Below are 27,443 nucleotides of genomic sequence, written 5' to 3'. Positions count from 1 at the left end.
GTGTTATAGTACCCACCAGTACTGTATCCCAGTGTTATAGTACCCACCAGTACTGTATCCCAGTGTTGTAGTACCCACCAGTACTGTATCCCAGTGTTGTAGTACCCACCAGTACTGTATCCCAGTGTTGTAGTACCCACCAGTACTGTATCCCAGTGTTGTAGTACCCACCAGTACTGTATCCCAGTGTTGTAGTACCCACCAGTACTGTATCCCAGTGTTGTAGTACCCACCAGTACTGTATCCCAGTGTTGTAGTACCCACCAGTACTGTATCCCAGTGTTGTAGTACCCACCAGTACTGTATCCCAGTGTTGTAGTACCCACCAGTACTGTATCCCAGTGTTGTAGTACCCACCAGTACTGTATCGCAGTGTTGTAGTACCCACCAGTACTGTATCCCAGTGTTGTAGTACCCACCAGTACTGTATCCCAGTGTTGTAGTACCCACCAGTACTGTATCCCAGTGTTGTAGTACCCACCAGTACTGTATCCCAGTGTTGTAGTACCCACCAGTACTGTATCCCAGTGTTGTAGTACCCACCAGTACTGTATCCCAGTGTTGTAGTACCCACCAGTACTGAATCCCAGTGTTGTAGTACCCACCAGTACTGTATCCCAGTGTTGTAGTACCCACCAGTACTGTATCCCAGTGTTGTAGTACCCACCAGTACTGTATCCCAGTGTTATAGTACCCACCAGTACTGTATCCCAGTGTTATAGTACCCACCAGTACTGTATCCCAGTGTTATAGTACCCACCAGTACTGTATCCCAGTGTTATAGTACCCACCAGTACTGTATCCCAGTGTTATAGTACCCACCAGTACTGTATCAGTGTTATAGAAACAGACATGTAGCCCCCCAGTATTAGTGACCTGCACCCAGCAGTACTATACCCATTACAGTGGCAGACCTGTATCTATCAGTACTATACCCATTAGTGACAGACCTGTATCTCCCAGTACTATACTAGTGTTAGTGACAGACCTGTATCTATCAGTACTATACCCATTACAGTGACAGACCTGTATCTCCCAGTACTATACTAGTGTTACAGTGACAGACCTGTATCTATCAGTACTATACCCATTACAGTGACAGACCTGTATCTCCCAGTACTATACTAGTGTTACAATGACAGACCTGTATCTCCCAGTACTATACTAGTGTTACAGTGACAGACCTGTATCTATCAGTACTATAATCCCATGTTATACAACTCAAATTGCTTTGGTCAGACATAACTTTGAAAGGACAGAATGTATAATTGTACCAAAACAAAAGCCGGAGCAGCTGTAAACACCCAACAGGTCAGTCAGTATAGAATCATAGAATGATACAGCACAGAAGGCGGCCATTTGGCCCATCGTGCCTGAGCCGGCTCTTTGCAGGGGCTATTCGATTAGTGCTACTCCTGTCTTCTTTCCCCACACCCCTGCAAATTTTTCCTGGTCAAGTATTTATCCAATTCCCTTTTGAAAGTTACTACTGAATCTGCTTTCACTACCCTTCCAGGCAGCGCATCTCAGATCCAGATCATAACAACTCGCTGAGTAAAAAAATTTCTCCTGATATCCCTCGTTCTTTTGCCAATTATTTTAAAGCCGTGTCCTCTGGTTACCGACCCTCCTGCCAGTGGAAACACTTTCTCCTTATTTACTCTATCAAAACCGTTCACGATTTTGAAGATCCAATTGTCGTGGTCCATGTCGGGACCAGTGACATAGGGAAGAAAAGGGAGGAGGTCCTGCTGAGGGAGTATCAGGAATTAAAAGCTAAATTAAAAAGCAGAACCTCACAGGTGGTAATCTCAGGATTACTATCCGTGCCACCTGTTAATTTGCACAGGGATGAACAGATCGGGAAGGTGAATGCGTGGTGTGGGAAGGAGAGGTTCCATTTTATGGGACACTGGCAGGCACTGGGGCAGGAGGGAGCTGTACCATTGGGACAGGCTGCACCTGAACCGGGCTGGGACCACAGTCCTAGCGGAAAGAACAGGACTTCAAAATAATAAGTCAGGGAGAGGGCTCAGTCGGGAAAAAAAAGAATTGGCAAAAGAACTAGGGATATTAGGAGAAATTTTTTTATTCAGCGAGTTATGATCTGGATCTGAGATGCGCTGCCTGAAAGGGTAGTGAAAGAAGATTTAGTAATAACTTCCAAAAGGGAATTGGATAAATACTTAAAAAGGAAATATTTGCAGGGGTGTGGGGAAAGAGCACCGGAGCAGTACTAATCGGATAGCTCCTAGTTTAAAGATTAAAAAAAGGGATAATAGCAGACTTCAGGACCAGGTAGCGCCTCAGTTGCTCACACCTCTTAAAGGCAGCCTGCACCTCTTATTTGCTAAATATAAGATATGGGTGTGCATGGAGTCTGAACGCAGATCAGACATCGCACACGTAAAACACAGGTGCAGGTCCCATCCCTATGTTTACAAACTGTTGAATTATGTTTAAACAATGAAGGTTGCGCACCACTAAATCCCACATCCTCCAATCTGCACTCCAGACCTCACCAATCTGCCGATCTGAGTTTGCACCGGGCCTGCGGGAGAGCGTGCACCAAGGTGGCCCTTTAATTCGGGCCTGTCAAATCGACGGTGAACCAATGGGAGCAAGTTCATAATTTCCTGGTTTTAATGCGCATTCATGAACTTACTCCATGGATTCACCGGTGGTCGGAGAGGACGCCATTATGGAACAGCATCTATGGAACAGCGTCCTTGGGTGAGTAATCTCTGGGCCATCGTGTTTCAATGAGAATCCCCTCTCATTCTTCTAAACTCCAGAGACTATAGGTCCATCGGACTCCATCTCTCCTCATAGGACAACCCTCTCATCCCAGGAATCAATCTAGTGAACCTTCATTGCACCCCCTCTAAGGCAAGTATATCCTTCCTTAGGTAAGGAGACCAACACTGTACATTGTACTCCAGGTGTGGTCTCACTAAAGCCCTGTACAATTGTGGCAACAATCTCTTATGTGGATCCTTGTCAAATGCCTTCTGGAAGTCCGTATAAAAACCATCCATCGACACACCCTCATCTACCACCTTAGTTACCTCCTGAAAAAATTCAACTAGGTTCATTAGACCTGACTTACCCTTTACAAATCCATGCCCACTCTCTGATCAGCTCAAATTTGCCTAAATGCTCAGTCACTCTGTCCCTAACAGATTCTAGTAACTGCCCCACAACTGACATTGGACTAATAGGCCTATAATTTCCTAGTTTATCTCTTGCACCTTCTTAAACAAGGGAATGACATTGGCAATTTTCCAATCATAGCATCATGGTAGGAACAGCACAAGAGAAGGCCATTCGGCCCATCGTGCCTGTGTTGGTTCTTTGAAAGGACTATCCAATTAGTCCCACTCCCCTGCTCTTTCCCCATAGACCTGTAAAATTATTTCCCTTCAAGTATTTATCCAATTCCCTTTTGAAAGTTATTATTGAATCTGCTTCCACCGCCCTTTCAGGCAGCGCATTCCAGATCATAACAACTCGCTGAGTAAAAAAATGTTTCCTCATTTCGCCTCTGGCCATTACTGAGACATGACTGCAAGCTGATCATGATTGGGAGTTAAATATTCCATGTTATATGGTCTTTAGAAAGGATAGGCAAACTGGAAGAGGAGGAAGGGTAGCCTTGTTGATTAAAGATACTATTACAACATTAGTAAGAGAGCGTATAGAGAAGGGAAAGCAATCGCGGAGACACTGGATATAATTGAGGAATAAGATGACTTAAAACAGTAATGGGAGTTGTATACAGGCCTCCTGATAGCAGTAACGAAGTGGCAGAATGTATTAATTCAAAGTTTAGAGAGACTTGTACCAAAATCAGTTGTTTTAATGGGAGATAATAATGTGATTGAATTCAATGTTAAGTTTCTCCTTTTCAAACCTAACAGTTACAAAGATTCTAGATTTTGGTAAGGCTAACTTTAATGGGACGAGACGGAGACTGACGACAGCAAACTGGTCAAAACTGTTACAGGTGAGCAATGGGAGGTGTTCAAAAAAGAATTAGCGTAATACAGGACCAGTATCTATCCCTAAAGAGCAAGAGCTCTACTTACCAAATAAAACAGCCATGGCATTCAAAAGAGGTGAGAGATAACGTAAAACTATTATAGTAGCATAGTAGGTACAGCACAGCAGGTGGCCATTCGGCCCATCGTGCCCACACTGCCTCTTTGAAAGAGCTATCCAATTAGTCCCATTCCCCTGCTCTTTCCCTGTAGCCCTGTAATTTTTTTTCCCTTCAACTATTTATCCAATTCCCTTTTGAAAGTTATTATTGAATCTGCTTCCACCGCCCTTTCAGGCAGCACATTCCAGATCATCACAACTCGCTGCGTAAAAAAAAATTCCTCATTTCGCCTCTGGCTCTTCTGCCAATCACCTTAAATTTGTGATCTCTGGTTCTTAACCCTTCCGCCACTAGAAACAGTTTCTCCTTATTTACTCTGTCAAAACACTTCATGATTTTGAACACCTCTATCAAATCTCCCCTTAACCTTCTCTGTCCGAAGGAGAACAACCCCAGCTTCTCCAGTCTCCACATAACTGAAGTCCCTCATCCCTGGTACCATTGTAGTAAATCTCCTCTGTACCCGCTCTAAGGCCTCGACATCCTTTCTAAAGTGTGGTTCCCAGAATTTATCAATACTCCAGCTGCGGCCTAACCTGTGTTTTATAAAGGTTCAGCATAACTTCCTTGCTTTTGTACTCTGTGCCTCTGGCAGATGGAATATAATGTGGGAAAATGTGAAGTCATCCACTTTGGGAGGAAAAATAAAAAAGCTAAATATTTGAATGGAAAAATACTACAAAATGCTGCGGTACAGGGTGTCCTCATACATGTAACACAAAAAGTCAACATACAAGTGCAGCAGGTAATCCTGAAGGCAAATGGAATATTGGCCTTTATTTCTAGGGAGATGGGAGTATAAAAGCAGGGAAGTCATGCTACAGTTCTGGTGCCCTTATTTAAGGAAGGATATACTTCACTTGAGGCAGTTCAGAGAAGGTTCAGTCGGTTGATTCCAGGTATGGAAGGGTTGTCTTATTGTCTCAATGATTGAACAGGTTGGGTCTGTACTCTCATTCTTCTAAACTCCAATGAGGAGATTTTATTGAAACACAGAAGATTCTGAGGGGACTCGATAAGGTAGATGCAACCCCTCATGGGGGAAATGTATAACTAGGGGGCATAGTCTCAGAATAAGGGGTCGCCCGTTTAAGATGGAAATGAGGAGGAATTTCTTCTCCCAGAGGGTCGTGAATCTTTGGAATTCTTTAGCCCAAAAAGCTGTGGAGGCTGAGTCATTGAATTCATTCAAGGCCGAGTTAGACAAATTTTTGATCAGCAAGGGAGTCAAAGGATATGGGGAAAAGGCAGGAAAGTGGAGCTGAGGTAAAAGTCAGGATCAGCCATGATCTCATTAAATGGCAGAGCAGGCTCGAAGGGCCAAATGGCCTACTCCTGCTCCTATCTCTTACGGTGTCTATTATTAAATCCCTGGAACCCATATGATTAACAGCCTTCTCAACTTGTCCTGCGACCTTCAAAGATTTGTATACATACACCCCCAGGTCCCTGTTCCTGCACTTCCTTTAAAATTGTACCATTTAGTTTATATTGCCTCTCCTCATTCACTTCGCACTTCTCTGTGTTGAATTTCATCTGCCTCGTGTCTGCCCATCTCACCAGTCCGTCTCTGTCCCCCTGAAGTCTGTTATTAGCCTCCACATTGTTTACGAGCTTCATGTCATCGGCAAACTTTGAAATTATACCCTCTGTACCCAAGTCTAGGTCGTTAATTTAAATCAAAAAGAGCAGTGGTCCTAATATGGACCCCGGGGGAACACTTCCCTCCAGTCTGAAAAACAACCGTTCACCACTACTCTCTGCTTTCTGTCCCTTAGCCAATAATGGTGACCATCAAACTACCAGATTGTAGTAAAAACCCATCTGGTTCACTAATGTCCTTGAGGGAAGAAAACCTGCCGTCCTGACTCGGTCTGGGCCTATATGTGACTCCAGACCCACAGCAATGTGGTTGATTCTTAATCGCCCTCTGAAATGGCCTAGCAAGCCATTCAGTTGTACAATCTTGCTACAGAAAGTCACAAGAAGAATGAAACTGGACGGACCACCCGACATCGGACCACTAGGCACCGGACACGACAAAGGCAAACCAAGCCCAGTCGACCCTGCAAAGTCCTCCTCACTAACATCTGGGGACTTGTGCCAAAGTTGGGAGAGCTGTCCCACAGACTAGTCAAGCAACAGCCTGACATAGCCATACTCACAGAATCATACCTTCCATCACCATCCCTGGGTATGTCCTGTCCCACCAGAGGTGGCGGTACAGTGATATACAGTCAGGAAGCAGTGGCCCTGAGAGTCCTCAACATTGACTCCAGACCCCATGAAATCTCCTGGCTCGGTAGCACCACTACTGACCGAGCCCTGAAGGACATAACTGCCAGGCTGGGCCTGCAGCAGATAGTGAGCGAACCAACACGAAGGAAAAACCCACTTGACCTCGTCCTCACCAATCTACCTGAATCAGATGCATCGATCCATGACAGTATTGGTAGAAGTGACCACCGCACAGCTCTTGTGGAGACGAAGTCCCTTCTTTACACGGAGGACACTATCCAACGTGTTGTGTGGCACTACCACCATGCTAAATGGGATAGATTCAGAACAGGTCCAGCAGCTCAGAACTGGGCATCCATGAGGTGCTGTGGGCCATCAGCAGCAGCAGAATTATATTCCAGCACAATCTATAACCTCATGGCCTGGCATATTCCTCACTATCATTACCAACAAGCCAGGGGATCAACCCTGGTTCAATGAGGAGTGTAGAAGAGCATGCCTGAAGCAGCACCAGGCGCACCTAAAAATGAGGTGCCAATCTGGTGAAGCTACAACACAGGACTACATGCATGCTAAACAGTGGAAGCAACATGCCGAGGACAGAGCTAAGCGATTCCACAACCAACGGATCAGAACAAAGCTCTGCAGTCCTGCCACATCCAGTTGTGAATGGTGGTGGACAATTAAACAACTAACGGGAGGAGGAGGCTCTGCAAACATCCCCATCCACAATGATGGCAGAGTCCAGCACGTGAGTGCAAAAGACAAGGATGAAGCGTTTGCAACCATCTTCGGCCAGAAGTGCCGAGTGGATGATCCATCTCGGCCTCCTCCCGATATCCCCACCATCACAGAAGCCAGTCTTCAGCCAATTCGATTCACTCCACGTGATATCAAGAAACGGCTGAGTGCACTGGATACAGCAAAGGCTATGGGTCCCGACAACATCCCAGCTGTAGTGCTGAAGACTTGTGCTCCAGAACTAGCTGTGCCTCTAGCCAAGCTGTTCCAGTACAGCAACAACACTGGCATCTACCTGACTTTTCTAATGTGGAAAATTACCCAGGTATGTCCTGTCCACAAAAAGCAGGACAAATCCAATCCAGCCAATTACCGCCCCATCAGTCTACTCTCAATCATCAGCAAAGTGATGGAAGGTGTCGTCGACAGTGCTATCAAGCAGCACTTACTCACCAATAACCTGCTCTCCGATGCTCAGTTTGGGTTCCGCCAGGACCACTCGGCTTCACACCTCATTACAGCCTTGGTCCAAACATGGACAAAAGAGCTGAATTCCAGAGGTGAGGTGAGAGTGACTGCCCTTGACATCAAGGCAGCATTTGACCGAGTGCGCCACCAAGGAGCCCTAGTAAAATTGAAGTCAATGGGAATCAGGGGGAAAACTCTCCAGTGGCTGGAGTCATACCTAGCACAAAGGAAGATGGTCGTGGTTGTTGGAGGACAATCATCTCAGCCCCAGAACATTGCTTCAGGAGTTCCTCAGGGCAGCTTCCTAGGTCCAACCATCTTCAGCTGCTTCATCAATGACCTTCCCTCCATCATAAGGTCAGAAATGGGGATGTTTCCTGATGATTGCACAGTGTTCAGTTCCATTCGCAGCCCCTCAGATAATGAAGCAGTCCGTGCCCGCATACAGCAAGACCTGGACAACATCCAGGCTTGGGCTGATAAGTGGCAAGTAACATTTGTGCCAGAGAAATGCCAGGCAATGACCATCTCCAACAAGAGAGTCTAACCACCTCCCCTTGACATTCAACGGCATTACCATCGCCGAATCCCCCACCGACATCCTGGGGGGTCACCATTGACCAGAAACTCAACTGGACCAGCCACATAAATACAGTGGCTACAAGAGCAGGTCAGAGGTTGGGTATTCTGCGGCGAGTGACTCACCTCCTGACTCCCCAAAGCCTTTCCACCATCTACGAGGCACAAGTCAGGAGTGTGACTGGATACCCTCTACTTGCCTGGATGAGTGCAGCTCCAACAACACTCAAGAAGCTCGACACCATCCAGGACAAAGCAGCCCGCTTGATTGGCACCCCATCCACCATCCTAAACATTCACTCCCTTCACCACCGGCGCACCGTGGCTGCAGTGTGTACCATCCATAGGATGCACTGCAGCAACTCGCCAAGGATTCTTCGACAGCACCTCCCAAACCCGCGACCTCTACCACCTAGAAGGACAAGAGCAGCAGACACATGGAAACAACACCACCTGCACGTTCCCCTTCAAGTCACACACCATCCCGACTTGGAAATATATCGCCATTCCTTCATGGTCGCTGGGTCAAAATCCTGGAACTCCCTTCCTAACAGCACTGTGGGAGAACCTTCACCACACGGACTGCAGCGGTTCAAGGCGGCGGCTCACCACCACCTTCTCAAGGGCAATTAGGGATGGGCAATAAATGCCGGCCTTGCCAGCGACGCCCACATCCCACGAACGAATAAAAAAAACCCTCAACCTTCTCCGTTACTTCAAAGAACTCAAGTTAGTCAAACATGATTTTCCTTTAACAAATCCATGCTGATTTTCATTTATTAACCCGTATTTTCCAAGTGCCAATTCATTTTGTCCCTGATTATTGTCTCAAAGTTTCCCCACCATCGACGTTAGGCTGACTGGCCTGTAACTGCCGGGTCTATCCCCCTCTCTCTTTTTGAACAGGGACATAACATTTGCAATGCTCCAGCCCCATCCCCATATCTAAGGAGGATTGGAAGAGTGTGGTCATTTCCACCCTTACTTCCCTCAGTAACCTCGGACGCATCCCATCTAGACCGAGTGACTTTTCTACTTTGAATACTGCCAATTTTAAGTGCCTCCTCTATCTATTTTTATCCTCTCCAATATCACTACTACCTCCTCCTTTACTGCTACAATGGCAGCATCCTCTTCTCTAGTGAAGACCGATGTGAAGTATTCATTTAATACTTCAGCCATGCTCTCTGCCTCCACAAGAAGATCTCCTTTTTTGTCCCTAATCGGTCCCACCCTTCCTTTGACTAATCTTTTACTATTTATATGTTTATAAGAGATTTTTGTGTTCCCTTTTATGTTAGCCGCTAATCTATTCTCAAACTCTCTCTTTGCCCCTTTTATTCCCTTTTTTAGATCTCCTCTGTACTTTCCATATTCAGTCTGGTTCTCCACTGAATTATGAACCTGACATCTTTTTTGTTTCATTTAATGTCTATATCTTTAGTCATCCAGGGAGCTCTAGCTCTGCATGCCTTTCCTTTCTCCTTCGTAGGAATGTGTGTACTTTGTACACAATCCAACTCTTCCTTGAGGGCCTCCCATTGTTCAAGTACGGTTTTATCCACCAATTTTTGATTCCAATCCACCTGGGCAAGATCCCTTTTTAACTCACTGAAATTTGCCCTCCTCCTGTTGAGCATTTTCACATTTGATTGCTCCTTGTCCTTTTCCATAACTATTCTAAACCTGATGATATGATCGCTGTGCCCCAAATGCTCCCCCACTGAAACAACGGGAGCAAAAAATAACAAACTGACAGATTTGAGTGGGCAAAACCGTGGCAGATGGATTTCAACCCAGGTAAGTGTGAGGTCATCAATTTTGGACCAAAATAGGATTGATCCGAGTATTTTGTAAATGGTGAAAAGTTCGGAATCATGGAGGTCCAAAGAGATTATAGGGTCCATGTACATGGATCGCTAAAATGTAGAGGTCAGGTACAAAAAAAAAATAATCAAAAAGGTTTATGGAATGTTGGCCTTGATAACCAGAGGGCTAGAATATAAAGGGGAGGAAGTTTTGCTGCAGCCCTGGTTGGACCACATCTGGAGTACTGTGTAGTGTTCTGGACACCGCACCTTGGAAAGGATATATTGGCCTTGGAAGGAGTGCAGTGCAGATTCACCAGACTGTTACCAGGGCTCCAAGGATTAGATTACGAGGAGAGATTACATAAACTAGGCTTGTATTCGCTGGAATATAGATGGTTAAGAGGTGATTTGATTGGGGTTTTTAAGGTTTTTGAAAGGAATTGAAAGGGCAGTCAAAGGAAGGGTGGGACTGATTAGGAACAAAATAGATCTTCTTGTGGAGGCAGGGGGCACAGCTGAAGTATTAAATGAATACATCGCATCGGTCTTCACTAGAGAAGAGGATGCTGCCATTGTAGCAGTAAAGGAGGAGGTGGTAGTGATATTGGATAGGATAAAAATAGATAAAGAGGAGATATTTAAAAGATTGGCAGTACTCAATGTAGAAAAGTCACCTGGTCCAGATGGGATGCATCCTAGGTTACTGAGGGAAGTAAGGGTGGAAATTGCGGAGGCTCTGGCCACAATCTTCCAATCCTCCTTAGATATGGGGACGGTGCTGGAGGATTGAAAATTTTACATCCCTGTTCAAAAAAGGGGAGAGGGATAAACCCGGCAATTACAGGCCAGTCAGTCTAACGACAGTGGTGGGGAAACTTTGAGACAATAATCCGGGACAAAATTAATTGGCACTTGGAAAATACGGGTTAATAAATTAAAGTCAACACGGAATTGTTAAGGGAAAATCGTGTTTGACTAACTTGATTGAGTTCTTTGATGAAGTAACAGAGAGGGTTGATGAGGGTAATGTGGTTGTAGTATATGGACTTTTGATAAAGTACCACATAACAGACTTGTTAGGACAGAGACATACCAGTGAAATGGGCGGACACATGGCAGATGAAATTTAATGCAGAGAAGTGTGAAATGATTCATTTTGGTGGGAAGGATGAGGAGAGGCAATATAAACTAAATAGTACAATTTTAAAGGGGGTGCAGAAACAGAGACACCTGGGGTTGCACATACACAGATCTTTGAAGGTGGCAGGACAAGTTGAGAAGGTTGTTCAAAAGGCATATGGGATCCTGGCTTTACAGATAGAGGCATAGAGACAAAAGCAAGGAAGTTATGCTAAACCTTTATAATTCACCGATTAGGCCCCAGCTGGAGCATTGTGGCCAATTCTGGGCATCGCACTTTAGGAAGGATGTCAAGGCCTTCCAGAGGGTGCAGACATTTACTAGAATGGTCCCAGGGATGAGGGACTTTGGTTACGTGGAGACTGGAGAAGCTGGGGTTGTTCTCCTTAGGACAGAGTAGGTTAAGGGGCATTTAATAGAGTTGTTCAAAATCACAAAGGGTCTCATTAGAGTAAATAAGGAGAAACTTTTCTAGTGGCAGAAGGCTCGGTAACCAGAGGACACAGATTAAGGTAATTGGCAAAAGAACCAGAGGTGAGATGAGGAAAAAAAAATTTACATAGTGAGTTATGATGATCTGAATGCACTGACTGAAAGGGTGGTGGAAACAGATTTAATACGAACCTTCAAAAGGAAATTGGATAAATACTTGAAGGGGAAAAAATTGTAGGGTTATGGGGTAAGAGTAGGGGAGTGGGACTAATTGGATAGCTCTTTCAAGAGTCAGCACAACCACGATGGCCGAATGGCCTGCTTCTGTCCTGTATGATTCCATAAACCCAGCTTCCCCGCGTCACTGAAGTCCCTCATCCCCGGTAAATCTCCTCTGCACCTTCGCCAAGGCCTTGACACCCTTCCTAAAGTTTGGTGCCCAGAATTGTTGTTTCTTTTAATTTGCAGGTCTTGTATTTTCATAATTCTACCGCAGGCTACTTCCACAGTTCAAGTGGTCAGAAATCCCTCCAACACTGACCTGCTTACATTCCGAACATTCGTAATGGTGGGTGCTTTCTGCCAGGCTGATGTGGCTACCGCCACTTGCCAATTTCCAGCTTGCCGCAGGCCAGCCCATCTTTGGCATGCATGCCCTGGTGCTGCAGCAGCTCCTCGGCGGTGTTCAGCAGCTGTCCGCACTCCAAACATTGGAAACGATTCTCCGTCTCGCACACGCTGTGCGCCAGTCCCAGCTCCTTGATCTCAGATTCTCCCAGCTCGGGGCAGATGTAGACATGGAGACCCACGTGAGTCTGCTGGTGCAGCAGGACTTCCTCCAAAGTGTTGTACAGCTGCCCGCACTCCGAGCACATGTACTGGTGCTCGATGATCATCGTATTCTCTGTCTCCATTTGTGCCCGGCGTTCTCTTGCCCCACACTTGCCGCCTTTACAAAGTGCCCAAGTCGTCAGTCCTGAGAATAAAGTGTAACCTGGAGAGAAGACAGATTGATCAGATCGAGGAGCTGAAGTGTCCCACTCTTCCCCACCCCCCCCCCCCCACCATCCCAGCAGCACTCTCCAGGGACATCATGATTTTACATCCACCATCCTGGGCCCTATAGGGAAGCCGAGCAGCTTTCAGTCCTTTCTCAGTGTGCAGCTATCGGAAGAATGACCAGCTCCAATAGTACAGGCTCGAGGTTTACATCGATCACTGATGAGCAACAAGAGGTGTGTGTGCACACGCCTGTCTGCGTGCCTCTCCGTCCCCGAACAAACCCCCGCCTCTCCCCGCCCCCGAACAAACCCCCGCCTCTCCCCCCGCCCCCCGAACAAACCCCCGCCTCTCCCCCGAACAAACCCCCGCCTCTCCCCCGCCCCCGAACAAACCCCCGCCCTCTCCCCCGCCCCGAACAAACCCCCGCCTCTCCCCCCGCCCCCGAACAAACCCCCGCCTCTCCCCCGCCCCCGAACAAACCCCCGCCTCTCCCCCCGCCCCCGAACAAACCCCCCGCCTCTCCCCCGCCCCCGAACAAACCCCCGCCTCTCCCCCGCCCCCGAACAAACCCCCCGCCTCTCCCCCGCCCCCGAACAAACCCCCGCCTCTCCCCCGCCCCCGAACAAACCCCCGCCTCTCCCCGCCCCCGAACAAACCCCCCGCCTCTCCCCCGCCCCCGAACAAACCCCCGCCTCTCCCCCCGCCCCCGAACAAACCCCCGCCTCTCCCCGCCCCCGAACAAACCCCCGCCTCTCCCCCGCCCCCGAACAAACCCCCGCCTCTCCCCCGCCCCCGAACAAACCCCCGCCTCTCCCGAACCCCCCAACCCCCGTCTCACTCCGGCCCCCGAACAAAACTGGCCTCTCTCCGGCCCCCGAACAAACCCTCGCCTCTCCCGAACCCCCCAACCCCCGTCTCTCTCCCACCCCCGAACAAACCCTCGCCTCTCCCGAACCCCCCAACCCCCGTCTCTCTCCCACCCCCGAACAAACCCCCGCCTCTCCCGAACCCCCCAACCCCCGCCTCTCTCCCCGCCCCCGAACAAACCCCCGCCTCTCCCGAACCCCCCAACCCCCGTCTCTCTCCCACCCCCGAACAAACCCCCGCCTCTCCCGAACCCCCCAACCCCCGCCTCTCCCGAACCCCCCCAACCCCCGTCTCTCTCCCGCCCCCGAACAAACCCCCGCCTCTCCCGAACCCCCCAACCCCCGTCTCTCTCCCACCCCCCAACAAACCCCCGCCTCTCCCGAACCCCCCAACCCCCGCCTCTCTCCCGCCCCCGAACAAACCCCCGCCTCTCCCGAACCCCCCAACCCCCGCCTCTCCCGAACCCCCCAACCCCCGTCTCACTCCGCCCCCGAACAAACTGGCCTCTCTCGGCCCCCGAACAAACCCCCGCCTCTCCCGAACCCCCCAACCCCCCGCCTCTCTCCCGCCCCCGAACAAACCGCCGCCTCTCCCGAACCCCCCAACCCCCGCCTCTCCCGAACCCCCCAACCCCCGCCTCTCCCGAACCCCCCAACCCCCGCCTCTCCCGAACCCCCCAACCCCCGCCTCTCCCGAACCCCCCAACCCCCGCCTCTCCCGAACCCCCCAACAAACCCCCGCCTCTCCCGAACCCCCCAACCCCCGCCTCTCCCCCCGCCCCCCGAACAAACCCCCGCCTCTCCCGAACCCCCCAACCCCCGCCTCTCCCCCGCCCCCCGAACAAACCCCCGTCTCTCCCCACGCCTCCCATCTATCCCCCTCACCCGTCTCTCGCCCCACCCCCGTGAACTCCCGACTCTCACCCTGCCAGACCACCATCTCCCCCTGCCCCCTTTCTGTCCCCCACCTCTCTCCATCCCCCTGCCCTCTCTCTCTCTGACCCCCTCCTGTCTCCCCCCTCTCTCTCTGCCCCCGTCCCGTCCCCCCCCTCTCTCTCTCTCTCTCTCTCTGCCCCCCTCCCGTCCCCTCTCTCTCTCTCTCTGCCCCCCACCCGTCCCCCCTCTCTCTCTGCCCCCCTCCCGTCCCCCCTCTCTCTCTGCCCCCCTCCCGTCCCTCTCTCTCACTCTCCCTCTCTGCCCCCCTCCCGTCCCTCTCTCTCACTCTCTCTCTCTGCCCCCCTCCCGTCCCCCTCTCTCTCTCTCTCTGCCCCCCCTCCCGTCCCCCTCTCTCTCTCTCTGCCCCCCCTCCCGTCCCCCTCTCCCTCCCTCTGCCCCCCCCCTCCCTCTGCCCCCCCCCTCCCTCTGCCCCCCCCCTCCCTCTGCCCCCCCCCTCCCTCTGCCCCCCCCCTCCCTGCCCCCCTCCTCTCTCTGCCCCCCCCCTCTCTCTCTGCCCCCCTCCGCCCCCCCCTCTCTCTCTGCCCCCCTCCGCCCCCCCCTCTCTCTGCCCCCCTCCGCCCCCCCCTCTCTCTGCCCCCCTCCGCCCCCCCCTCTCTCTGCCCCCCTCCGCCCCCCCCTCTCTCTGCCCCCCTCCGCCCCCCCCTCTCTCTGCCCCCCTCCCCCCCTCCCTCTCTCTGCGCCCCCCCACCGGTGTCCCCCCTCTCTCTCTGCCCCCCCCTCTCTGCGCCCCCCACCGGTGTCCCCCCTCTCTCTCTGCCCCCCCCCCTCTCTCTGCCCCCTCTCTCTCTCTGCCCCCCTCTCTCTCTCTGCCCCCTCCCGTTCCCCCTCTCTCTCTGCCCCCTCCCGTTCCCCCCTCTCTCTCTGCCCCCTCCCGTTCCCCCTCCTCTCTCTGCCCCCTCCCGTTCCCCCCTCTCTCTCTCTGCCCCCTCCCCGTTCCCCCCCTCTCTCTCTCTGCCCCCTCCCGTTCCCCCCCCCTCTCTCTCTGCCCCCTCCCGTTCCCCCCCTCTCTCTGCCCCCTCCCGTTCCCCCCCCTCTCTCTCTGCCCCCTCCCGTTCCCCCCCTCTCTCTGCCCCCTCCCGTCCCCTCTCTCTCTGCCCCCTCCCGTCTGCACCCCTCCCCCTCTCTGCCCCCCCTCCCCCTCTCTCTCTCTCTCTGCTCCCTCCCGTCCCCCCCCTCTCTCTCTCTCTGCTCCCTCCCGTCCCCCCCCCTCTCTGCCCCCCCTCCACCCCCCCCCCCCCTCTCTCTGCCCCCCTCCCACCCCCCCCTCTCTCTCTGCCCCCCTCCCATCCCCCCCTCTCTCTCTGCCCCCCCTCCATCCCCCCCCTCTCTCTGCCCCCTCCCATCCCCCACTCTCTCTCTGCCCCCCCCTCCCATCCGCCCCTCTCTCTCCCCTCCTGCCCGCCCCTCCCGTCCCTCTCTCTCTGCCCCCCTCCCGTCCCTCTCTCTCTGCCCCCCTCCCGTCCCTCTCTCTCTCTGCCCCCCCTCCCGTCCCTCTCTCTCTCTCTGCCCCCCTCCCGTCCCTCTCTCTCTCTGCCCCCCTCCCGTCCCTCTCTCTCTCTGCCCCCCTCCCGTCCCTCTCTCTCTCTGCCCCCCTCCCGTCCCTCTCTCTCTCTGCCCCCCTCCCGTCCCTCTCTCTCTCTGCCCCCCTCCCGTCCCTCTCTCTCTCTGCCCCCCTCCCGTCCCTCTCTCTCTCTGCCCCCCTCCCGTCCCTCTCTCTCTCTGCCCCCCTCCCGTCCCTCTCTCTCTCTGCCCCCCTCCCGTCCCTCTCTCTCTCTGCCCCCCTCCCCGTCCCTCTCTCTCTCTCTCTGCCCCCCTCCCGTCCCTCTCTCTCTCTGCCCCCCTCCCGTCCTCTCACTCTCTGCCCCCCTCCCGTCCCTCTCTCTCTCTGCCCCCCTCCCGTCCTCTCTCTCTCTGCCCCCCTCCCGTCCCTCTCTCTCTCTGCCCCCCTCCCGTCCCTCTCTCTCTCTGCCCCCCTCCCGTCCCTCTCTCTCTCTGCCCCCCTCCCGTCCCTCTCTCTCTCTGCCCCCTCCCGTCCCTCTCTCTCTCTGCCCCCCTCCCGTCCTCTCTCTCTCTGCCCCCCTCCCGTCCCTCTCTCTCTCTCTCTCTGCCCCCCTCCCGTCCCTCTCTCTCTCTGCCCCCCTCCCGTCCCTCTCTCTCTCTGCCCCCCTCCCGTCCCTCTCTCTCTCTGCCCCCCTGCCGTCTCTCTCTCTCTCTCTCTCTCTCCTCTGCCCCCCCTCCCGTCTCTCTCTCTCTCTCTCTGCCCCCCTCTCCCGTCTCCCCCCCCTCTCTCTGCCCCCTCCCGTCTCTCTCTCTCTCTCTCTCTCTCTCTGGCCCCCTCCCGTCCCTCTCACTCTCTCTCTCTCTCTCTGCCCCCCTCCCGTCTCCCCCCACCTCTCTCTCCCATCCCCCCTCTCACTCTCTCTCTCTCTCTGCCCCCCTCCCGTTCCCCCCCTCTCTCTGTGCCCCCCTCCCGTCCCCCCTCTCTCCTTTCTGCCCCCCTCCCGTCCCACCCTCTCTCTCTGCCCCCCTCCCGTCCCTCTCTGCCCCCCTCCGTCCCTCTCTGCCCCCCTCCCGTCCCTCTCTGCCCCCCTCCCGTCCCTCTCTGCCCCCCTCCCGTCCCTCTCTGCCCCCCTCCCGTCCCTCTCTGCCCCCCTCCCGTCCCTCTCTCTCTGCCCCCCTCCCGTCCCTCTCTCTCTGCCCCCTCCCGTCCCTCTCTCTCTGCCCCCCTCCCGTCCTCTCTCTCTGCCTCCCTCCCGTCCCTCTCTCTCTGCCTCCCTCCCGTCCCTCTCTCTCTGCCTCCCTCCCGTCCCTCTCTCTCTGCCTCCCTCCCGTCCCTCTCTCTCTGCCTCCCTCCCGTCCCCTCTCTCTCTGCCTCCCTCCCGTCCCTCTCTCTCTGCCCCCCTCCCGTCCCTCTCTCTCTGCCCCCCTCCCGTCCCTCTCTCTCTGCCCCCCTCCCGTCCTCTCTCTCTGCCCCCCTCCCGTCCCTCTCTCTCTGCCCCCCCCCCCCCTCCCCGTCCCTCTCTCTCTGCCCCCCTCCCGGCCCTCTCTCTCTCCCCCTCCCGTCCCCACCCTCTCTGCCCACCTCCCGCCCCCCCCTCTCTCTGCCCCCCAGCCGTCCCCCCCTCTCTCTGCCCCCCAGCCGTCCCCCCCTCTCTCTGCCCCCCAGCCGTCCCCCCCCCCCTCTCTGCCCCCCACCCGTCCCCCCCCTCTCTCTGCCCCCCACCCGTCCCTCCCTCTCTCTCTCTCTGCCCCCCACCCGTCCCTCCCTCTCTCTCTCTCTCTCTCTCTGCCCCCCTCCCGTCCCCCCCCTCTCTCTGCCCCCCACCTCTCTCTCTCTGACCCTCTCTCTCTCTGCCCCCTCCCGTCCCTCTCTCTCTCTCTCTCTCTGCCCCCTCCCGTCCCCCCCCCGCTCCTGTCCCCCCCCCTTCTCTCTGCCCCCTCCCGTCCCTCTCTCTCTCTCTGGCCCCCTCCCGACCCCTCTCTCTCTCTCTCTCTCTATCTATCTCTCCCCCCCCCCCCCTCTCGCTCTGCCCCCCTCCCATTCCCCAACCTGTCTCTCTGCCCACCTCCCGTCCCCCCCCTCTCACTGTCCCCCTCCCCCCCTCTCTCTCTCTCTGCCACCCTCCCGTTCCCCCCCTCTCTCTGACCCCCTCCCATCCCCCCCTCTCTCTCTGCCCCCCTCCCGTTGCCCCCCTCTCTCTCTGCCCCCCTCCCGTCTCCCCCCTCTCTCTCTCTCTCTCTCTCTCTGCCACCCCCTCCCGTCTCCCCCCCTCTCTCTGCCCCCTCCTGTCCCCCCCTCTCTGCCCCCTCCTGTCCCCCCCTCTCTGCCCCCTCCTGTCCCCCCCTCTCTGCCCCCTCCTGTCCCCCCCTCTCTCTCTGCCCCCTCCTGTCCCCCCCCCCTCTCTCTGCCCCCTCCTGTCCCCCCCCCTCTCTCTGCCCCCTCCTGTCCCCCCCCCTCTCTCTGCCCCCTCCTGTCCCCCCCCCTCTCTCTGCCCCCTCCTGTCCCCCCCCCCTCTCTCTCTGCCCCCTCCTGTCCCCCCTTCTCTCTCTGCCCCTCTCTCTCTCTGCCCCCCTCCCGTCCCCCTCTCTCTGCCCCCTCCCGTCCCCCCCTCTCTCTCTCTCTGCCCCCCTCCCGTCTCCCCCCACCTCTCTCTCCCATCCCCCCTCTCACTCTCTCTTTCTGCCCCCCTCCCGTTCCCACCCTCTCTCTCTCTGTGCCCCCCTCCCGTCCCTCCCTCTCTCTCTGCCCCCCTCCCGTCCCCTCTCTCTCTGCCCCCCTCCCGTCCCTCTCTCTCTGCCCCCCTCCCGTCCCTCTCTCTCTGCCCCCCTCCCGTCCCTCTCTCTCTGCCCCCCTCCCGTCCCTCTCTCTCTGCCCCCCTCCCGTCCCTCTCTCTCTGCCCCCCTCCCGTCCTCTCTCTCTGCCCCCTCCCGTCCCCCCCCCTCTCTGCCCCCTCCCGTCCCCCCCCCTCTCTGCCCCCCTCCCGTCCTCTCTCTCTGCCCCCCCTCCCGTCCCCCCCCTCTCTGCCCCCCTCCCGCCCCCCCCCGCCCCCCCCTCTCTGCCCCCCACCCGTCCCCCCCCCTCTCTCTGCCCCCCCACCCGTCCCCCCTCTCTCTGCCCCCCACCCGTCCCTCTCTCTCTCTCTCTCTGCCCCCCTCCCGTCCTCTCTCTCTCTCTCTCTCTCTCTGCCCCCCTCCCGTCCCCCCCCCCTCTCTCTGCCCCCCACCCGTCCCCCCCCCTCTCTCTCTCTCTCTCTGCCCCCTCCCGTCCCTCTCTCTCTCTCTCTCTCTCTGCCCCCTCCCGTCTCTCTCTCTCTCTCTCTCTCTCTGCCCCCTCCCGTCCCTCTCTCTCTCTCTGCCCCCCTCCCGTCTCTCTCTCTCTCTCTGCCCCCTCCCGTCTCTCTCTCTCTCTCTCGCTGCCCCCTCCCGTCCCCCCCCCGTCCCCGTCCCCCCCCCTCTCACTGCCCCCTCCCGTCCCTCTCTCTCTCTCTGGCCCTCTCTGGCCCCCTCCCGACCCCCCTCTCTCTCTCTCTCTCTCTCTCTTCCCCCCCCCCCTCCCGCCCCCCCTCTCTCTCGCTCTGCCCCCCTCTCCGTCCCGTCCCCCTCTCTCTCTCTGCCCCCCTCCCGTTCCCCCCCCCTCTCTCTCTGCCCCCCTCCCGTTCCCCCCCCCTCTCTCTCTGCCCCCTCCCGTTCCCCCCCCTCTCTCTCTCTGCCACCTCCGTCCCCTCTCTCTCCCCCCCGTTCCCCCCCTCTCTCTCTGCCCACCTCCCGTTCCCCCCCCCCTCTCTCTCTCTGCCCCCCTCCCGTCCAGTCCCCCTCTCTCTCTCTGCCCCCCCTCCCGTTCCCCCCCTCTCTCTGCCCCCCTCCCGTTCCCCCCCCTCTCTCTGCCCCCCTCCCGTCCCCCCTCTCTCTCTGCCCCCCTCTCTCTCTGCCCACCTCCCATTACCCCCCTCTCTGTCCCCCTCCCCCCTCTCTTTCTCTCTGTGCCCCCCCCTCCCGTCCCCCCAACTCTCTCTGCCCCCCTCCCTTCCCCCCCCACGCTCTCTCTGCCCCCCCTCCCGTCTCCCCCTCTCTCTCTCTGCCACCCTCCCGTCTCCCCCCTCTCTCTCTCTGCCCCCTCCTGTCCGCCCCCTCTCTCTGCCCCCTCCTGTCCCCCCCCCCCTCTCTCTGCCCCCTCCTGGTCCCCCCCCCCTCTCTCTGCCCCCTCCTGTCCCCCCCCCCTCTCTCTGCCCCCTCCTGTCCCCCCGCCCCTCTCTCTGCCCCCTCCTGTCCCCCCCCTCTCTCTCTGCCCCCTCCTGTCCCCCCCCCTCTCTCTCTGCCCCCTCCTGTCCCCCCCCCTCTCTCTCTGCCCCCCTCCCGTCCCCCTCTCTCTGCCCCCCTCCCGTCCCCCTCTCTCTGCCCCCCTCCCGTCCCCCTCTCTCTGCCCCCCTCCCGTCCCCCTCTCTCTCTCTGCCCCCCCTCCCGTCCCCCACCCCTCTCTCTCTCTCTCTCTGCCCCCCCCACCCGTCCCCCTCTCTCTCTCCCGTCCCCCTCTCTCTGCCCCCTCCCGTCCCCCCCCTCTTTCTGCCCCCTCCCGTCCCTCTCTCTCTCTCTCTCTCTCTCTCTCTGGCCCCCTCCCGTCCCTCTCTCTCTGCCCCCCTCCTGTCCCTCTCTCTCTGCCCCCCTCCCGTCCCTCTCTCTCTGCCCCCCCTCCCGTCCCTCTCTCTCTGCCCCCCTCCCGTCCCCCTCTCTCTGCCCCCTCCCGTCCCCCCTTCTCTCTGCCCCCCTCTCTCTCTGCCACCTCCCATTACCCCCCTCTCTGTCCCCCTCCCCCCTCTCTTTCTCTCTGTGCCCCCCCCTCCCGTCCCCCCAACTCTCTCTGCCCCCCTCCCTTCCCCCCCCACGCTCTCTCTGCCCCCCTCCCGTCTCCCCCCTCTCTCTCTCTGCCACCCTCCCGTCTCCCCCCTCTCTCTCTCTGCCCCCTCCTGTCCGCCCCCTCTCTCTGCCCCCTCCTGTCCCCCCCCCCTCTCTCTGCCCCCTCCTGTCCCCCCCCCCCTCTCTCTGCCCCCTCCTGTCCCCCCCCCCCTCTCTCTGCCCCCTCCTGTCCCCCCGCCCCTCTCTCTGCCCCCTCCTGTCCCCCCCCTCTCTCTCTGCCCCCTCCTGTCCCCCCCCTCTCTCTCTGCCCCCTCCTGTCCCCCCCCTCTCTCTCTGCCCCCCTCCCGTCCCCCTCTCTCTGCCCCCCTCCCGTCCCCCTCTCTCTGCCCCCCTCCCCGTCCCCCTCTCTCTGCCCCCCTCCCGTCCCCCTCTCTCTGCCCCCCTCCCGTCCCCCTCTCTCTCTCTGCCCCCCTCCCGTCCCCCACCCTCTCTCTCTCTCTCTCTCTCTGCCCCCCCCCACCCGTCCCCCTCTCTCTCTCCCGTCCCCCTCTCTCTGCCCCTCCCGTCCCCCCCCTCTTTCTGCCCCCTCCCGTCCCTCTCTCTCTCTCTCTCTCTCTCTCTGGCCCCCTCCCGTCCCTCTCTCTCTGCCCCCCCTCCTGTCCCTCTCTCTCTGCCCCCCTCCCGTCCCTCTCTCTCTGCCCCCCTCCCGTCCCTCTCTCTCTGCCCCCCTCCCGTCCCCCTCTCTCTGCCCCCCTCCCGTCCCCCCTTCTCTCTGCCCCCCTCCCGTCCCCCCTTCTCTCTGCCCCCTCCCATCCCCCCTTCTCTCTGCCCCCCTCCCGTCCCCCCTTCTCTCTGCCCCCCTCCCGTCCCCCCTTCTCTCTGCCCCCCTCCCGTCCCCCCTTCTCTCTGCCCCCCTCCCGTCCCCCCTTCTCTCTGCCCCCCTCCCGTCCCCCCTTCTCTCTGCCCCCCTCCCGTCCCCCCTTCTCTCTGCCCCCCTCCCGTCCCCCCTTCTCTCTGCCCCCTCCCGTCCCCCCCCCTCTCTCTCTCTCTCTGCCCCCCTCCCGTCCCCCCCCTCTCTCTCTCTCTCTGCCCCCTCCCGTCCCCCCCCTCTCTCTCTCTCTCTGCCCCCTCCCCGTCCGCCCCTCTCTCTCTCTCTCTGCCCCCTCCCGTCCGCCCCTCTCTCTCTCTCTGCCCCCTCCCGTCCCCCCCCTCTCTCTCTCTGCCCCCTCCCGTCCGCCCCTCTCTCTCTCTCTGCCCCCTCCCGTCCCCCCCCTCTCTCTCTCTGCCCCCTCCCGTCCCCCCCCTCTCTCTCTCTGCCCCCTCCCCGTCCCCACCTCTCTCTCTCTGTCCCCTTCCGTCCTCCCCCTCTCTCTCTCTGCCCCCTCCCGTCCCCCCCCTCTCTCTCTGCCCCCTTCCGTCCCCCCCCTCTCTCTCTCTGCACCCCTCCCGCCCCCACCTCCCTCTCTCTGCCCCCCCCGCCCCCACCTCCCTCTCTCTGCCCCCCTCCCGTCCCCCCACACTCTCTCTCTCTCTCTGCCCCCCTCCTGTCCTCCCCCTCTCTCTGCCCCCCTCCCGTTCCCCCCACCTCTCTCTGCCCCCCTCCCGTTCCCCCCCTCTCTCTGCCCCCCTCCCGTTCCCCCCCTCTCTCTGCCCCCCTCCCGTTCCCCCCCTCTCTCTGCCCCCCTCCCGTTCCCCCCCCTCTCTGCCCCCTCCCGTTCCCCCCCCTCTCTCTGCCCCCCTCCCCGTTCCCCCCCCCTCTCTCTGCCCCCCTCCCGTTCCCCCCCCCCTCCTCTCTGCCCCCCCTCCCGTTCCCCCCCCCTCTCTCTGCCCCCCCTCTCTCTCTGCCCCCCTCCTGTCCCCCCCTCTCTCTCTGCCCCCCTCCTGTCCCCCCCTCTCTCTCTGCCCCCCTCCTGTCCCCCCCTCTCTCTCTGCCCCCCTCCTGTCCCCCCTCTCTCTCTGCCCCCCTCCTGTCCCCCCCTCTCTCTCTGCCCCCCTCCTGTCCCCCCCTCTCTCTCTGCCCCCCTCCTGTCCCCCCCCTCTCTCTCTGCCCCACTCCTGTCCCCCCCTCTCTCTCTGCCCCACTCCTGTCCCCCCCTCTCTCTCTGCCCCCCTCCTGTCCCCCCCTCTCTCTCTGCCCCCCTCCTGTCCCCCGCCCCGCTCCTGTCCGCCCTTCTCTCTCTGCCCCCCTCCTGTCCTCCCTTCTCTCTCTGCCCCCCTCCTGTCCCCCCTTCTCTCTCTGCCCCCCTCCTGTCCCCCCTTCTCTCTCTGCCCCCCTCGTGTCCCCCCTTCTCTCTCTGCCCCCCTCGTGTCCCCCCTTCTCTCTCTGCCCCCCTCGTGTCCCCCCCTCTCTCTCTCCGCCCCCCCTCCTGTCCGCCCCTCTCTCTCTGCCCCCCTCCTGTCCGCCCCCTCTCTCTCTGCCCCCCTCCTGTCCCCCCCTTCTCTCTCTGCCCCCCTCCTGTCCCCCCTTCTCTCTCTGCCCCCCTCCTGTCCTCCCTTCTCTCTCTGCACCCCCTCCCGTCCCTCCCTCTCTCTATCTCTCTCTGCCGCCCTCCTGTCCCCCCCTTCTCTCTCTGCCCCCCCCTTCTCTCTCTGCCCCCCCTTCTCTCTCGCCCTTCTCTCTCTGCCCCCCCTCCTGTCCCCCCCTTCTCTCTCTGCCCCCCTCCTGTCCCCCCTTCTCTCTCTGCCCCCCTCCTGTCCCCCCCTTCTCTCTCTGCCCCCCTCCTGTCCCCCCCTTCTCTCTCTGCCCCCTCCGTCCGCCCCTCTCTCTCTCTGCCCCCTCCCGTCCCCCCCCCTCTCTCTCTCTGCCCCCTCCCGTCCCCCCCCTCTCTCTCTCTGCCCCCTCCGTCCCCACCTCTCTCTCTCTGTCCCCTTCCGTCCTCCCCCTCTCTCTCTCTGCCCCCCTCCCGTCCCCCCCTCTCTCTCTGCCCCCTCCGGTCCCCCCCTCTCTCTCTGCCCCCTTCCGTCCCCCCCTCTCTCTCTGCCCACCTTCCGTCCCCCCCTCTCTCTCTCTGCACCCCTCCCGCCCCAACCTCCCTCTCTCTGCCCCCCCCGCCCCCCACCTCCCTCTCTCTGCCCCCCCCGCCCCCACCTCCCTCTCTCTGCCCCCCCTCCCGTCCCCCCACCACTCTCTCTCTCTCTCTGCCCCCCTCCTGTCCTCCCCCTCTCTCTGCCCCCCTCCCGTTCCCCCACCTCTCTCTGCCCCCCTCCCGTTCCCCCCCCTCTCTCTGCCCCCCTCCCGTTCCCCCCCCCTCTCTCTGCCCCCCTCCCGTTCCCCCCCCTCTCTCTGCCCCCTCCCGTTCCCCCCCTCTCTCTGCCCCCCTCCCGTTCCCCCCCTCTCTCTGCCCCCCCTCTCTCTCTGCCCCCCCCTCTCTCTCTGCCCCCCCCTCTCTCTCTGCCCCCCCCCTCTCTCTCTGCCCCCTCCTGTCCCCCCCTCTCTCTCTGCCCCCCTCCTGTCCCCCCCCCTCTCTCTCTGCCCCCCTCCTGTCCCCACCTCTCTCTCTGCCCCACTCCTGTCCCCCCCTCTCTCTCTGCCCCCCTCCTGTCCCCCCTCTCTCTCTCTGCCCCCCCCTCCTGTCCCCCCCCTCTCTCTCTGCCCCCCTCCTGTCCCCCCGCCCCGCTCCTGTCCGCCCTTCTCTCTCTGCCCCCCTCCTGTCCTCCCTTCTCTCTCTGCCCCCCTCCTGTCCCCCCTTCTCTCTCTGCCCCCCTCCTGTCCCCCCTTCTCTCTCTGCCCCCCTCCTGTCCCCCCTTCTCTCTCTGCCCCCCTCGTGTCCCCCCTTCTCTCTCTGCCCCCCTCCTGTCCCCCCCTCTCTCTCTCCGCCCCCCCTCCTGTCCGCCCCTCTCTCTCTGCCCCCCTCCTGTCCGCCCCTCTCTCTCTGCCCCCCTCCTGTCCCCCCTTCTCTCTCTGCCCCCCTCCTGTCCCCCCTTCTCTCTCTGCCCCCCTCCTGTCCTCCCTTCTCTCTCTGCCCCCCTCCTGTCCTCCCTTCTCTCTCTGCACCCCTCCCGTCCCTCCCTCTCTCTATCTCTCTCTGCCGCCCTCCTGTCCCCCCCCTTCTCTCTCTGCCCCCCCTTCTCTCTCTGCCCCCCCCTTCTCTCTCTGCCCCCCCTTCTCTCTCTGCCCCCCCCCTTCTCTCTCTGCCCCCCCCCTTCTCTCTCTGCCCCCCTCCTGTCCCCCCCTTCTCTCTCTGCCCCCCTCCTGTCCCCCCCCTTCTCTCTCTGCCCCCCTCCTGTCCCCCCCTTCTCTCTCTGCCCCCCTCCTGTCCCCCCTTCTCTCTCTGCCCCCCCTCCTGGCCCCCCCTTCTCTCTCTGCCCCCCTCCTCTCTCTGGCCCCATCCTGTCTTCCCCCTTCTCTCTGGCCACCCCACTTCTCTCTGGCCCCCTCCTGATCCCCCCCCCCCCACTTCTCCCTCTCTCTGCCTCCCCCTCCTGTCCCCCTCTCTCTCTCTCCCTGACCCCCCCCCCCCCCGTCCAGTCCCTCTCTCTCCCCGTCCCACCCTCTCTCCCGTCCCTCCTATGCCCCCTGTATCTGTCTCTCTATACCCCCCTCCCGTCCCCATGTCTATCTGTCCTCTCTCCCATCTCCCTCCTCTCCGCGTGTCTATTTCTCTGTCCCTCTGCCACCAAGCCTGTCTGTCTCGGTCTCTCCTCTGCCTCCCCTTCCCGTCACTCCCCTGTCCCTCTAGGTAAATAGGAACAGGAGTAGGCCATTTAGACCCTCGATCCTGTTCCGCCATTCAATGAGATCATGGCTGATCTGTGACCTAACTCCATCTACCCGTCTTACCCAAAGGTATTAACGGATATGGGGCTAACAAAAATTGATCAATCTCAGATTTAAAATTAACAATTGAGCTAGCATCAACTGCTGTTTGCAGAAGAGTTCCAGACTTTTACCCCTCTCACTCTGGCTGTGTCTCTCTCTCTCTCTCTCTCTCTCTGCCCCCCCCCCTCCTGGCCTCCCTCTCTTTCTGCCCCCCCCACTCCTGTCCCCCCCTCTCTCTCTGCCCCCCTCCCGCCCCCCCACTCTCTCTGCCCCCCCTCCCTCTCTCTCTCTCTGCCCCCCTCCCGTCCCCCCCTCTCTCTCTCTGCCCCCCTCTCTCTCTCTGCTCCCCCCTCCCGTCCCCCCCCCTCATCCGCACCCTCCCGCTCTCTCTCTCTCTGCCCCCCTCCTGTTCCCCCCTCTCTCTCTGCCCCCCTCCTGTCCCCCCCCTCTCTCTCTGCCCCCCTCCTGTCCCCCCCCTCTCTCTCTGCCCCCCTCCTGTCCCCCCCCCCCTCTCTCTCTGCCCCCCCTCCTGTCCCCCCCTCTCTCTCTGTCCCCCTCCTGTCCCCCCTTCTGTCTCTGCCCCTCTCTCTCTCTGCCCCCCTCCTGTCCCCCCTCTCTCTCTGCCCCCCTCCTGTCCCCCCTCTCTCTCTGCCCCCCTCCTGTACCCCCCCTCTCTCTCTGCCCCCCTCCTGTACCCCCTTCTCTCTCTGCCCCCCCTCCTGTCCTCCCTCCTCTCTCTGCCCCCCTCCTGTCCTCCCTTCTCTCTCTGCCCCCCTCCTGTCCCCCCTTCTCTCTCTGCCCCCCTCCTGTCCCCCCTTCTCTCTCTGCCCCCCTCCTGCCCCCCTTCTCTCTCTGCCCCCCTCCTGCCCCCCCCTCTCTCTCTGCCCCCCTCCTGTACCCCCTTCTCTCTCTGCCCCCCTCCTCTCCATGCCCCCCTCCTGTCCTCCCTTCTCTCTCTGCCCCCCTCCTCTCTATGCCCCCTCCTGTCCTCCCTCCTCTCTCTGCCCCCCTCCTGTCCTCCCTTCTCTCTCTGCCCCCCTCCTGTCCCCCTTCTCTCTCTGCCCCCTATCTCTCCGCACCCCCCTCCTGTCCCCACTTCTCTCTCTGGCCCCATCCTGTCTTCCCCCTTCTCTCTGGCCACCCCACTTCTCTCTGGCCCCCTCCTGTTCCCCCCCCCACTTCTCCCTCTCTCTGCCCCCCACTCCTGTCCCTCTCTCTCTCTCTCCCTGCCCCCCCCCCGTCCAGTCCCTCTCTATCCCCGTCCCACCCTCTCTCCCGTCCCTCCTATGCCCCCTGTATCTGTCTCTCTATACCCCCCTCCCGTCCCCATGTCTATCTGTCTCTCTCCCATCTCCCTCCTCTCCGCGTGTCTATTTCTCTGTCCCTCTGCCACCAAGCCTGTCTGTCTCGGTCTCTCCTCTGCCTCCCCTTCCCGTCACTCCCCTGTCCCTCTAGGTACATAGGAACAGGAGTAGGCCATTTAGACCCTCGATCCTGTTCCGCCATTCAATGAGATCATGGCTGATCTGTGACCTAACTCCATCTACCCGTCTTACCCAAAGGTATTAACGGATATGGGGCTAACAAAAATTGATCAATCTCAGATTTAAAATTAACAATTGAGCTAGCATCAACTGCTGTTTGCAGAAGAGTTCAGACTTTTACCCTCTCACTCTGGCTGTGTCTCTCTCTCTTCTCTCTGCCCCCTCCTGTCTCTTTCCCTCTCTGTCCCCCTCCTGTCCTGTTCTGCCCTCCCCAAGTCTGTCTCTCCCTCTATCTGCCCCACTCCCTCCCGTGTCCCCTCTCCATCTCTGCCCCCTCCTGTCTTTGTCTCACCCTCCCCTTTCCCCCTCCTGCCTCTCTCCACACCCCCCTCCTGCCCCTCCGTCCTTTTGTCCCACTTACTATCTCTCAGTCGCCCCCTCCCGTCCCTCTCA

The 27,443-nt window shown here is 59.0% G+C and overlaps 1 protein-coding gene across 1 annotated transcript in view; it reads right to left on the bottom strand.

The window, feature by feature from the left end:
* LOC137306117 (uncharacterized) overlaps window positions 1-27,443 on the bottom strand; it is a 44,542-nt gene that overhangs the window by 16,501 nt on the left and 598 nt on the right. Inside the window, exons 2-3 of the mRNA XM_067975178.1 lie at window positions 12,182-12,565; window positions 9,700-9,911 (exon numbers count right to left, since the gene is read on the bottom strand). Of these exons, the coding sequence (XP_067831279.1) occupies window positions 9,700-9,911; window positions 12,182-12,485 (516 nt within the window). The 5' untranslated portion in view covers window positions 12,486-12,565. The remainder of the gene's footprint in view (window positions 1-9,699; window positions 9,912-12,181; window positions 12,566-27,443) is intronic.

The sequence above is a fragment of the Heptranchias perlo genome, chromosome 42 (assembly GCF_035084215.1).
Source record: "Heptranchias perlo isolate sHepPer1 chromosome 42, sHepPer1.hap1, whole genome shotgun sequence".
Classification (NCBI taxonomy): Eukaryota; Metazoa; Chordata; class Chondrichthyes; order Hexanchiformes; family Hexanchidae; genus Heptranchias; species Heptranchias perlo.
This window is presented reverse-complemented; position numbering and strand designations above follow the sequence as displayed.